At 40.5% G+C, this 13385-nt stretch overlaps 1 protein-coding gene across 1 annotated transcript in view; it reads right to left on the reverse strand.

Annotated features, from left to right (window-relative positions):
* LOC145408784 (uncharacterized) overlaps nt 1–13385 on the reverse strand; it is a 197722-nt gene that overhangs the window by 155064 nt on the left and 29273 nt on the right. Inside the window, exon 8 of the mRNA XM_080279433.1 lies at nt 2576–2762. Within this exon, the coding sequence (XP_080135559.1) occupies nt 2576–2762 (187 nt within the window). The remainder of the gene's footprint in view (nt 1–2575; nt 2763–13385) is intronic.

Genomic DNA, 13385 nt, shown 5'->3' on the forward strand with positions numbered 1-13385 from the left:
TTCAGTTTGGTGATTCCTTCCTTTTGTTTCAATTTGCCATTGACAAATCTATAAAACAGTTTGGGTTCATCCTTACATTTCTCTATTAAACCTTTTCAAAATTCCTTTCTTCCTCTCTACGTATTCTTGTGTAATCATTTGCAGCTCTTATATTCTTCCTTTGTTCTGTTGTTACCTCTCTTTCTCCAAATGTTCCATGCCGTGTCTCCCTCTTTTTTTGCTATCATACACCTTCTATTAAACCACTCCTTTTTTCTGTTTTCTTTCCCCCTTACTCTTGGCACAAATTTCTCCACTCCTGAATTATAGAGGCCTAGAAAAATATCCCACTTCCTCTGTATCTCTCTTGTTTCTCTGAATTTTCTCCAATCTGCATTTTTGAAAAAATATTCTCAATCTTGTAAAGTTTGCTTTTCCAAAGTTGTATTTTCCCTGGCTATAAAGCTCGTCTCTTGGCTCCACGTTCCCTGTTATCATCTGGAACTCAATGACCACATGATCACTTTTTCCAATAGGACACAGATATTCCAAAGATTCTATTACATCGGGGTCTTTGGTAAACAGTAAGTCTAGTCTTGCTGGCGTGTCCTCACCTCAGAACCGAGTCTCTTCTTTGACCCATTGCATCATCACATTGTTCATTGTTATATTTAATAACGTAGTGCCCCACGAATCTTCGCTGCCTCCTGAGTCCCATTCCTCCCAGTTCACCTCTTTACAATTAAAGTCACCCATTAAAATTATATTGTTACTTTGCTCAATCATTTTCTGTAAATAGCTAGCCATGTCTGACAACATTTCCTAGTATTCATCACTCCATGCTCTTGTCTTAGGGGGAACATACACTACTGCCATATCTCTCTTGCTATTCTCTCCAGTTTCTAATTTCATATTTATCACTTCGGCCATGCCTTCTCCCATTTCCAAGGTATCTACATTATGTTGTTCTTCACTGCTATCATCACCCCTCCTCCCATTTTTTCTTTTCTGTCTCTTCTCTACAGTTTGTATTTACCATCTCCCATATGAACATCAATATCTTCTTTTATTTGGTCTCTACAAAGCACATAACATCAGGTTCATGTACCCTAAAAAAATCGTTGATATCTAGCCTTGCCGAAATTAAACCATCAACATTAGTATATGCCACATTCCAATTATTTTTGAAGTTTTTTTATACCCTCTTTTCTTCTTCTCTCTGCCGGTACCACTTCCTTAATTTCTGATCCATGACTCTCCAATAAAACACTGTCTTCTCTTCCTCCGTTCTCTGTTTGTTTTTTACCTTTGCTTCCTTTACTAATTCCTTTATTTTAGCTCTTTCTTCCTCATTTGCATCTCTCCTTATTCAAAGATTTTTTTACCCTTCCTTGTCTGATAATTTCCATGTTCTACTGATAATTTCATTTACTGTTGCCTGAGACTTAAACTTAACCTTCAATGGCCTTGCCCCTACTTCCTCATACTTTCCTAACCTAAACACCTCTTCAATCTCTTCTTGAACTTCGTTGTTTTCCTCCATGACTACTGATATTATTTCTTTAACCTTACTCAGTTCTTCTCTTTCTCTTTCTGATCTTACTGTCATACATTTTTCTTTAACTCCTGAAATTATTACACATTTTTTCTTATCTGCTACATCCTTAACTAAAGATTCTCTACTTCTCAGCATCCTAACCACTTCCCTTTCCACCTTTTCCTTGCTTTGTTGTTCTATAATCTCTTTCAAATTTACATTTCCCTCTTCCTGAATTTTCTTCCACCCCTTATGTTGCTCCCTGATTTCTTTAATGTGCTCGTCCCGTATTCTTCCTTTGGATTCATACTCATCTAGTTTGCTTTTCATCCTGTCTCTTTCTTCTTCCAACCTCTTATTCTCCCTCTTGAGCTGTTTTAATTCATTTGATGCTGATTCGTTACTTACTTTCAATTCTGTGACTTCTCTTTCTTGCTCTAAATTGCGTGTGCAAACTTTTTCCAGTTTACTTCGTAGAACTATGATCACTCTCTCCTGCTCTTGGGTTCGTTCCTGTAACTCTCTAATTACTACCCATATCTTTTTTATTTCCTGGACATTCCTCTCCGGTGTTTTCTCTACTCCAGCTCACCCAGCTACTCTTGTTTCGTTCAACATAGTATTTGCATTTCCCACACCATCTTTGGAGAAGCCCTCGAATTCCTTTTCACCATATGTAAACAAAGCTCCGTCGCCCTCTGCCACTATGCAACAGTATAGAATCTTTCAATTTCCACTGTATCATGTACTCTTTGACCGAAACCTGCAGTTTTTTTTTTTACTATTGACCACTCACGCACTCATTTTCATAATCACAATAGGCTGGTCTTCATTTTTGCCGCTGATTTAGAGATTATTTCAGCACAATCCAGGAAGAGCTGTCTCTGTCAGCGACCTGTGTGTGTGTGTGTGTGTGTGTGTGTGTGTGTGTTTGCGTGAGTGCATGCATGTGTGTGTGTGTTTGTGCTTTGGGGTTTAAGGGGAGGCAGGGTTATTTTTCTGTCCCATAAGTGTTAGGGTATATTACCACTTGGGCCAAACATGTGACTAGATTCATACCTGGGCCCATCTTCTGAAGGCAAGAGCTAGTATAGTAACCCTTGGGTCCAATGTGGCATAATCTGCTAATAGCTGATTGGTCTGTCTAGAGGCAGACCCACCAACTCCTACCACCACTCTCACTCCCGTTCCACAGTGGGTGAAAGATATAGTTGGGAAAGAGGAGCAAAGGTCATCCTTCACATCCCTGTAAATACAGGAAACATCATTAACTTTTTAAGTATGGTTCTGCCAGATAGTTATTTCAGGCTTGTGCAACTGTCCAACTTAATTTACTTGTTACTAATAACTACTTACTTTTCTGAGTCATGACCCTATAACCAACAAGAGGACCTGGTGGTCTGGTGGGTTAAGGCACTCTAACCAAATGTGACCCATTAACCCCTACCTGCCGGTTGACATCTATAGCCGTCACGACTTTGGGAGCGGGGCAATGCCGGTTGATGTGCATAGCTGCAAGTGTCTTCCGGCCACCCTTTGAACTTTAACTTATCTTTACTCATTGACGAGACCACTTGGAGATGTGGCAATACTTTCATTTGAAAGAGGAAGAGTTGGTGAGTCTTATGTATCTTTAATTTTTTCTCTAGCTGTTATAGTTTGGCAGATATTAGGGTTTAAAGTATGGATATTTTTTCCAAAATCCAAAAATACCCCGTAGGGAGGAGCATGCAACATCGGAAAAAAACCGGCGTGTAGGGGTTAAGGATTTCAGTCCAAGGGTTGTTTGATGTTTACTGCTCATATAATGTTACTGAAGAGGTTAGCAACTAGGCACTCTCACCTCGGGGTTAAGGATTTCAGTCCAAGGGTTGTTTGGTGTTTACTGCTCATATAATGTTACTGAAGAGGTTAGCAACTAGGCACTCTCACCTTCAGTGCCTCAATTAAGTAGCGTAACCCCGGAATCCTATGCTCCTTATGGATTACTAAAGGATGGTACGTACATGGTGCCTGGTTTAGTGGGTAATTAAGGTGCTCCAATTGGACTGAGCCTGTGTAGGTTTATATCCAAGGGGTGGTTGGGGTTTACTGCTCACATAATGCCACTCAGGGAGGAGTGTGGCTGGTCACTCTCATCTTAAATGTCAGGACCAACTTGCCTAGCTCCCAGTTCCTACGCCCCTTATGGGGCGATATAGGATTGGATGATCGATGGATGGATGGTTACATAAACAGTATATACTTATCCATCTTAATTCCTTCAGTCCAACAACATGTCATATTTTATTCTTAATGTTACAGCATTATTTAAATCATTTATGAAAAGACTCAAATGCTGGTAAAGTTAATGACAGCTATATCCCATCCTTCCAGTTTGCAAACAACTCCTTACTAAGATAAACTCATCTGGAGATAGCATGAAAAACAAATGACAGACATCATCATGCTGATGGGGTAAAGATAGAGTGGAATAAATGGTGAAAAAATAAGAAGAGAAAAAGAGAGCAAGGCAAAATGGGGAGAAAATAGTGGAAAATAGTACAGAAGAATACAGAGAAGTACAAAGAAAAGCAAACAGCAACAGACCTCATGGTCCTTTTGAGGCTACTTGTTACAGAGTAGACTATGACTACAAGATCTAATTCTACATGCTGAAGCATAAGGATAGTAAATTAACCCTATCAGGTTTTTGGGCCACGTAGATTATGTCTGTGTCAAAGTCAGCCACTCAAGCTTCCCCACATCTTTGCGGCCCGATATTATACTTTGATCGGTATGTGTAAATACACTTTTCAAGATAGAATGTTGGTTTTGGTGTCATTTTAAAGCTGAATAGTTGTACTTTATTGTAGTATGTTCAAAAATGGAGAACAAAGAAGATAAAATGTCATAATGATGAGTTGAAGTTAGGTGAAAAGCAATAATTTTATATATTGCCATAGAAAAATATTCAACAAAAAATAACGAGTAAAGATATCTAAATTTGGTTCAAACCATGCAAAAATACAATAAATTACCTTTACAATGATATACAGATAATTGTAATTTTTGCATTTCATTGTGCAGTGAAGCGAAAGGAAAGAGATGCACAATTTTATTTTAGTCTTGGCCGCACATTCACTTCAGGATGTGCTGTTGGCATCCCTACGTGTCAAGTGGGGTTGGTGGAGGATTAGTGCCCCTCCCTGTAAAACAATTAACTCTAAGCCATTGGCCACCCCGTCTGGGATACATGGCGTCTGGCAATGAATGATGAAATGAATGTTTTTCTTTGATCGGTCAGTGTAAATATACTTTTTATGATAGGATGCTGGTTGTGGTGTTAACTTGAAGCTGAATACAGTAGTTGTACTTTATCGTAGTATGTTCAAAAAAGGAAAACAGAGAAAATAAAAAGTCAAAGTGATGAGTTGATGTTAGGCAAAAATAAAAAATTTTATACCTTGGTGTAGAAAAATATCACCAAGAATAAAGTTATAAAGAAACAAAGCAATGAGTCAGACCAGCTGTGCAGTAACCCCACACACAGAGTACCCATTCTGTGACAACATGCTTGAGTCTCTTTGTTATGATGTGTAAATGCGATTTATGGTGAATATTTTCCAAAAGATTCTTGAAATGACGATTAAAAGCGTCCTCCGAATCTCTGAGGTTGGATTTGAAATGACGATCGAAATAGTCATTTGAATCTCAAAGGGTTAGAAGGCTCTCCCCCACCTCCAAACCCTCCATTAAAACTGGCAGGAAAAAGTGAGAAAAATCACCATGCAGCATGGAATACTAATATGGAAATTTCATAGGAACGACTGAAAGGAAAAGTTACATTCTATTTTATCTATAAGTTACCAGTTTGAATAACCTGAAAGAGAAAGTAATAATGTAAAATGAATAATCAAATAATAAATAACAAAGGCATGACATATAAGGTACACTGAGTTAACAAGGCATCTGTAGACACAATGTGGAAATTGCACAGTGCACAGAGTGGATGACCAGGGATGGTGTGGCAGCCTTGCCTGGTGCTTTTAAGGTAGGCAGCTGTCAATCAGGCCCAAGCTCCATTCACTCCACTGAGACATAGAACTTTCCCATGCAGGACAAGTACAGAAGTTTCCTCCAGAAGCAGTGACCCCTGGTACATTAAAAAAATCCCGATGGTGGTCATTTCACTAACAGGCACCCTCAGTGATCCACATCCCATCACATGTTGGAAGTAAGAGTAGTGACTGATAACTTAGGGCTATCTGTGCATATCCTTGTCTAAGCTTATACTATATTTGCATTTAATAAATTGATCCAGGCTCTGAGAAAAGAAAATATATACTGTATATAAATACACAATTGTTATATTCTGGAGTAAACATATCAAGCTGGGGAGTAGATGACAGATACTTATCCAGGCGACCTTTAAGGACAGTACTGTATCTCAATTTACTACATTCGAGGGCAATTTGTTCCATGTATTTACAACTCTGTTAAAGAAGAATGTGCAGATTGGCCTGGGAGGAAGGTAGAGTCCCGGAGGATTGGAAGTCAGGTATAATTATTCCCTTGTACAAAGGAAAAGGGGAAAAAGAAGTGTGTGGTAATCAAAGGGGCATTTGTCTTCTTAGTATAATAGGAAAAGTGTATGGTAGGATACTTACTGACAGAGTTAGAGAAAGAACAGAGGAATTAGTTGGAGAAGAACAGGGAGGCTTTAGGAAGAGAAGAGGTTGTGTAGGTCAGATATTCATTCTTAGATCTTTAGTGGAAAAGTTTCTAGAGAAAGGAAAGAAGTTGTATGCGGCTTTCATGGATTTGGAGAAAGCATATGACAGGGTGGATAGACAAGGATTGTGAAGTGTATGTATGATGGTGCTAAGGCCCCAGTGCGTGTGGATGGTGAACTAAGTGAATTTTTCTCTTTGAAGGTTGGGTTGAAACAGGGATGTGTCATGTCTCCATGGTTGTTCAATCTGTACATGGATGGGGTAATAAAAGAGGCACAAGGTAGGGTAGTGGATGTTGGAGTGGCCCTGGTGAGAGAGGGTAGTGTTTGGAAACTCCCTGTACTGTACTGTTGTTTGCAGATGATGCTGTGTTGTTGAGTGAAGACGAAGGGAAGCTGCAAGGCTTGGTGGATGAGTTTGGGAGAGTGTGTAAGAAATGGAATCTAAAGGTGAATGTAGGGAAGAGTAAAGTGATGGTCTTTGAGAGAGGTGAAGTCAGTGAATGTACAGCCAGGTTGGAAACTCCCTGTACTGTACTGTTGTTTGCAGATGATACTGTGTTGTTGAGTGAAGACGAAGGGGAGCTGCAAGGCTTGGTGGATGAGTTTGGGAGAGTGTGTAAGAAATGAATCTAAAGGTGAATGTAGGGAAGAGTAAAGTGATGGTCTTTGAGAGAGGTGAAGTCAGTGAATGTACAGCGAGGTTGGAAACTCCCTGTACTGTACTGTTGTTTGCAGATGATACTGTGTTGTTGAGTGAAGACGAAGGGGAGCTGCAAGGGTTGGTGGATGAGTTTGGGAGAGTGTGTAAGAAATGGAATCTAAAGGTGAATGAAGGGAAGAGTAAAGTGATGGTCTTTGAGAGAGGTGAAGTCAGTGAATGTACAGCAAGGTTGGATGGTGTGGAATTGGAAAATGTGAGTATGTTTAAGTACTTGGGTAGTGTGATGAGTAAGGATGGAGGTTTGGAGGGTGAAGTGCTTGAAAGGGTACAGCAGGGAAGAATGGTTGCTGGTTCCTTGAAAGCAGTGATAAGAAGCAGGGAAGTGAGCATGGAAGTGAAAAAGTTACTACATGACAGTATTGTGATACCAACTCTAACGTACGGATGTGAAGCTTGGACGTTGTTGGAAGGACACAAGTCAAGAGTGAGAGCAGTGGAAATGAGTTATTTAAGAGGAGCCTGTGGAGTCACATGGAGAGACAGGCTGACGAATGAGGATATAAAGGGGCGTTGTGGTGTGGATGTGGATGTGATAGGAATCGTTATGAGGAATACACTGAGGTGGTTTGGCCATGTGGAGAGGATGGAGGGTGAAAGACTGACGAAGAGAGTGTATGTAAGTGAGGTGGAAGGGGGAAGAGGGAGGGGGAGGCCGAGGATGAGATGGAGGGATGGGGTGGAGAGGTACCGTATATCAGAGAGGGGGGTGTGAGTTGGGAGCAGGGCAGTGAAATGACGGGGCGATGTGGAGGAGATTTGTTTGTGGCCACTCCAAACAGGATTGAGGCATCTGGCAATAGATAGATAGATTAAAGAAGAAATGCTTAGCTTCATGCGACTGGAATCGTATGCCAATTACTGTGTGCCCACTGTCTCTAATACAATTCAAGAGATCAACTGTGAAGTATTTATCAAAAGCCTTGTTATCATGCCCTTTGAATGTTTTAAATACTTGAACTAAATCTCCTCGTAATCTTTTAGTTTGGGTGAAGAGATTCAGGGCTTCTAAATGCTCCTTGTATGGTTTATTTCTCAAGCTAGATATCATTTTGGTTACCGGTCATTGTACTCTTTCAAGTTTCTCTGTATCTTTTTTGTAATAAGATGACCAGAACTGGACACAATATTCTAAATGTGGCCAAACTAGAGAATTATATAATGTGAGGATGATATTATTGGATTAATATTCGAATGCTCTACCACTGAATCTGATTAATTTGTTGGCTTTCTTAACAGCCTCCTTACACTGTTTGCTTGGTGATCATTTGTTATAATAATTCCTATGTCTTTTTCATGACTGACATTATCAAGCTGAATGTTATTCATGGCTTTTAAATTTCGATTTCCAATGTTTAGCACTTTGCAGTTACTAATATTATAGTCCATCTGCAGGTTTGGGCCCAATTAAACAGTTGACCGAGGTAACTGTATTGCCTGCCTCTGTAAAGATGCGTCTGCTCTGTTACCAATTTTAGTAACATCAGCAAATTTTGTTATTTTACAAATTAAACTCTCATCTACATCATTTATGTATATTAAAAACAGAATAGGACCCAGTACTGAGCCCTGTGTCACACCGCTAATTAACATCTTTCCAGTCCAATTCTTTACCATTATTACAACCCTCTGGTTACATTCTGTAAGCCAATTATAGATCCACCCAAGCATAATCCCTCTGAACCCATGTGCATTCAATTTCTGAAGTAATCTTTTATGGGGAACTTTATCAAATGCTTTTTGAAAATCGAGATATACAATGTCAACAGATCTGGTCTCATCATAAATACTGAACATGTCCTAGAAGAAATCCTAGAGATGAATGAGGCAAGAGCAATTATTTCGAAACCATATTGTGAATCGTTGAAGTGATTATTTATAAGTGCTTAACAAATTTACCTCTAAGAATAGTTCCCAATAACTTGCACACCACTGAAGTTAAACTTATTGATTGATAATTTCCTGGCTGCAATTTGATGCCTTTTTTGAATATCAGGGTTACATTTGCTAGTTTCCATTCACGAGGCACCTTACTGTTTCTTAGTGATTCATTGAATTGCTCAGCTAATGGCCTTCATATTACATCCACTGCTTCCTTTAGAATAAACAGATATATTCTATCTGGCCCAGGTGTTTTCCTCACTTTAAGTTTACCAATGGCAAGTCATACATCATTCTCACTAACAGCAATGTCACTAATAATGGTGCCCTCTTCTAAGGTATCAGTTAAAGCTATGGGAATGGATTCTGTATTTTCAGTTGTAAATATGGATGCAAAGAAATTGTTGAGAATTTTAGCCATCTCTGTTTCATCTTCAGTATGGTCTCCATTATCTGTGACTATAATCACGACACACAACTCTGAGGTTGTCATTATCGTACCCTGGCAACCTACCATTCAAAAGTGCGTCCAATTTTGTATCATACTATACATGAATCATGTTATTATGCACGAGTAAATTATACATGAACATTATACATGAATCACATGCGACATATTATACACAAAATCAGACACACTTTTGAATGGTAGATTGCCAGGGCACGATAATAACAACCTCAGAGTTGCGTGCAGTGACCATAGTGGGCCAACTGTAGTAATAGTAGTAGTTGTTCCCTGGGCAGTCTGGCCGAACAGCCCCGAGTCCCTAAGGAAGGCCATGGCTGAGACAGAGCTTTCCCACAGAGCTCTCAAGGAGTGTATGTTGTGTTGTTGGCATAGGTGACTGTATGCAATGCAGTCTTCCATAATGTGCTTAACAGTATGGGGTGCTGTGTTACATCTTGGACAGGCATCAGCAATGGAGTCACCCAGCCTCTCCTGGTAACTTAAGAGGGCTGGATGATGCCCACATCTCAGCCTGGCTAGGTGGACCCAGTCCTCACGAGGGAGATAGGATTCAGCATGGCGGATATCAGGAGGCTGTGCATGCAGCTGTGTATTGTCTTTTAGTGACTGAATGGAGTGGCAAGTGATTTTAGTATGGATATGCTTCTGGAAACTGGTCTGGGGTGGGCAAGGGGGGAGAGATGACAGTATTTGTATTTACCTAGTTGTGATATACGGGAAATGAGCTACGCTAGTGGAGTCCCGTCTCTGTTTCTCAGTACAGGTAAGTCAAATTTTGTTTTAAACTAAGTTTAAGTTTTTAGACTGGATGATCTCTTTGTCCAGGCTATTCCACAAGTCTATGCACCTACAAGGAAACAATATTTCTTGATATCCTTCAAGCAGCTTGGCTTCTTCAGTTTCATTCGTGTCCTCATTACTCCCGTATCCCATACAAACAGATCCTCTCTGTCAATTTTATCTACTCCCATCATGGCCCTGAACACTGCAATCATGTCTCCCCCCTCTCTCCTTTCCCCTAAGGAAGGTATATTCAGCTTTTCCAGCCTCTCTTTGTAAAGACTGATCTGCCAGGCTGGGCAGGCTGAGACCATCTTGGTTGTTGTTCTCTGTATTCTCTCAATCTTGTTTATGTCTTTCTTTTTGTGTGGGGACCACACTACTGCTGCATATTCTAACCTGGAGCAGATCATGGCCACTATCAATTTTCTCCTCATCTATGTGATGAAATGCTACTCTTATGTTAGTCAAGTGTTTATATGTCTCTCTTACTGTCTTGTTAATGTGTTTTTCAGGTGATAAACTCTCCTGGACCAGCACTCCCAAATCCTTCTCTTCTCTCGCTTTTGTGATTGGTTCATTACCCATCAAATAATTCAGTGATGTCCTCTTGGTACCTTTACCCATTTCCAGTATTTTACATTTTTTTGCACTGAATTTCATTTTCCACATCTGGCTCCAATCACGTATCCTATCCAGATCCTCCTGCAGGATTTTACAGTCTTCCTCAACTTCTGCTTTCCTCAAGATCTTTGCATCATTAGCAAACAGACTTGCATAACTGTTCATTCCATCTCCCATATCATTTACGTAAATCAGGAACATTACTGGTGCTAACACCGAGTCCCGTGGGACTCCACTTGTTGCTTCCCTCCATCCATACATCCTGTCCTTTATTGCTGTCCTCATTTGTCTGTCTCTCAAAAAGTCTCTCATCCACTCCAGGAGGTTACCCTTCAGTCCTCGTATATGCTCCAATTTCCACAATAGTCGCTTATAGGGTACCTTGTCGAAGGCCTTCTCCAAATCTAAATACACACAATCCACCCAATTGTTTCTGTCCTGAAGGGAGAAACCTGTACTGTACACAGGAAAAATCATCTGATAAATTTACAAATATGCTGGGAATCGAGCCAGGGACTCTCAGGTGAGAGCCAGGCAGCATACCACTTCACCACGACCAGGTAAAAGTTAACTCACGTTGTCACAATCTTGTCACCAACGTCCCTCCGCCCCCACTATGGGCATCAAGAGGATGAGTTAACCCCCTGGCACTCGGGCAAGTAGATGCTTTTAATCTATCCCAAGCACTTACGGCAAGTCAGAATGAAGGGAGAAACCTGTACTGTACACAGGAAAAATCATCTGATAAATTTCTGTGTACAGTACAGGTTTCTCCCTTCATTCTGACTTGCCGTAAGTGCTTGGGATAGATTAAAAGCATCTACTTGCCCGAGTGCCAGGGGGTTAACTCATCCTCTTGATGCCCACAGTGGGGGCGGAGGGACGTTGGTTACAAGATTGTGACAACATGAGTTAACTTTTACCTGGTCGTGGTGTAGTGGTATGCTGCCTGGCTCTCACCTGAGAGTCCCTGGTTCGATTCCCAGCATATTGGTAAATTTATCAGATGTCTCTGTCCTGTAGCACATCAATAGCTCTTGAGTGAAAGCTCAACAAGTTGGAAACACATGACCTTCCACTTCTGAATCAAAACTGACTTTCAGCCAAAATATTCATCTCTTCCATATATTTTATCCATCTATCTTTCAGGATTCTCTCACACAATTTTCCTACCACGCTGGTCAGGGACACTGGTCTATAATTCAGGGGTTCTTCCTTGTTTCCTCCATTGTAAACTGGTACCACTTTTTCCTTCTTCCATTTCCGAAGCACTTTCCCCTCTTCCAGAAAACACACACTTAAACTGTGAATCATATCTGCCAGTTGTTCACTGCATTCCTTCAGTACCCAATTAGAGATTCCATCCGGTCCTGGGGCATTCCTTACATCTTGAGTTTCCAGTAATTTATACACTTCCTGCACTTCCGCTTTTATATCTTTTATCACTACATTTCTAGTCACTCCCTCCCCCTCCACAAAACCCCTTTCATTAGTGAAAACCGATTGGAAACATTTGTTTGTTATTTCAGCCTGCACTGCCGCATCTTTATAGACCTCTCCTTCCACTTTCAGTTTGGTGATTCCTTCCTTCTTTTTGCTTCAATTTGCTATTGACAAATCCATAAAACAGTTTGGGTTCATCCTTACATTTCTCTATTATACCTTTTTCAAAATGCCTTTCTTCCTTTCTACGTATTCTTGTGTATTCATTTCTAGTTCTTTTATATTCTTCCTTTGTTCTGTTGTTACCTCTCCTTCTCCAATTGTTCCATGCCATGTCTCTCTCTCTTTTTGCTATCATACACCTTCTATTAAACCACTCCTTTTTCCTGTTTTCTTTCCTCCTTACTCTTGGCACAAATTTCTCCACTCCTGAATTATAGAGGCCTAGAAAAATATCCCACTTCCTCTGTATCTCTCTTGTTTCTCTGAATTTTCTCCAATCTGCATTTTTGAAAAAATATTCTCAATCCTGTAAAGTTTGCTTTCCCACAGTTGTATTTTCCCTGGCTATAAAGCTCATCTCTTGGCTCCACATTCCCTGTTAGCATCTGGAACTCAATGACCACATGATCACTGTGTGTGTGTGTGTGTGTGTGTGTGTGTGTGTGTGTGTGTGTGTGGTAGGGGAGTGTTGTTTATAGTGAGGTGTGGAATGTGACTGTGTTCTGCTGTCCAGTTTGTGAGAAGGGTCACTGGTGATTTGGCTGGTTGTGGTGAACCATTCATGTAGTGTGTTAAGGCAAGGTTGGAGGATGTGTACGACTGTGTTTGCGTTTTGGTGTGTACATGTGTTATGTCATCAGCATAGGAAGCTACAGTATGTGGATCTGTGGTGTGTGGAGTGTGGGTATGTTGTGCATGTATAGGTTAAAGAGTGTAGGGGACAAAACAGATCCTTGGGGGATGCAATTTGTGAAGTTTCTGATGTTCGAAGACTGAACGGCAAATGTTACATGTGGGCCAATTATTGGTGATATTACCTTGTTTCTGATATAGCTGAAAAATTCTTTCAGGCTGGATTTACAGATACAGTAATACCCCGATATGCGATACCCCGGCTTAGCAGTGAGGGTACAAATACCATCACACCCCAATACCCAATAAGCGAGGCCCGTTTTAATGATGGGCCCTACAATGTCACACCCAGAGACAAAGGGCCAAAATTTTGAATAGTGCA

Source organism: Coenobita brevimanus, chromosome 78 (assembly GCF_032717465.1).
Source record: "Coenobita brevimanus isolate Jiangsu-jjx chromosome 78, ASM3271746v2, whole genome shotgun sequence".
NCBI classification, from domain to species: domain Eukaryota; kingdom Metazoa; phylum Arthropoda; class Malacostraca; order Decapoda; family Coenobitidae; genus Coenobita; species Coenobita brevimanus.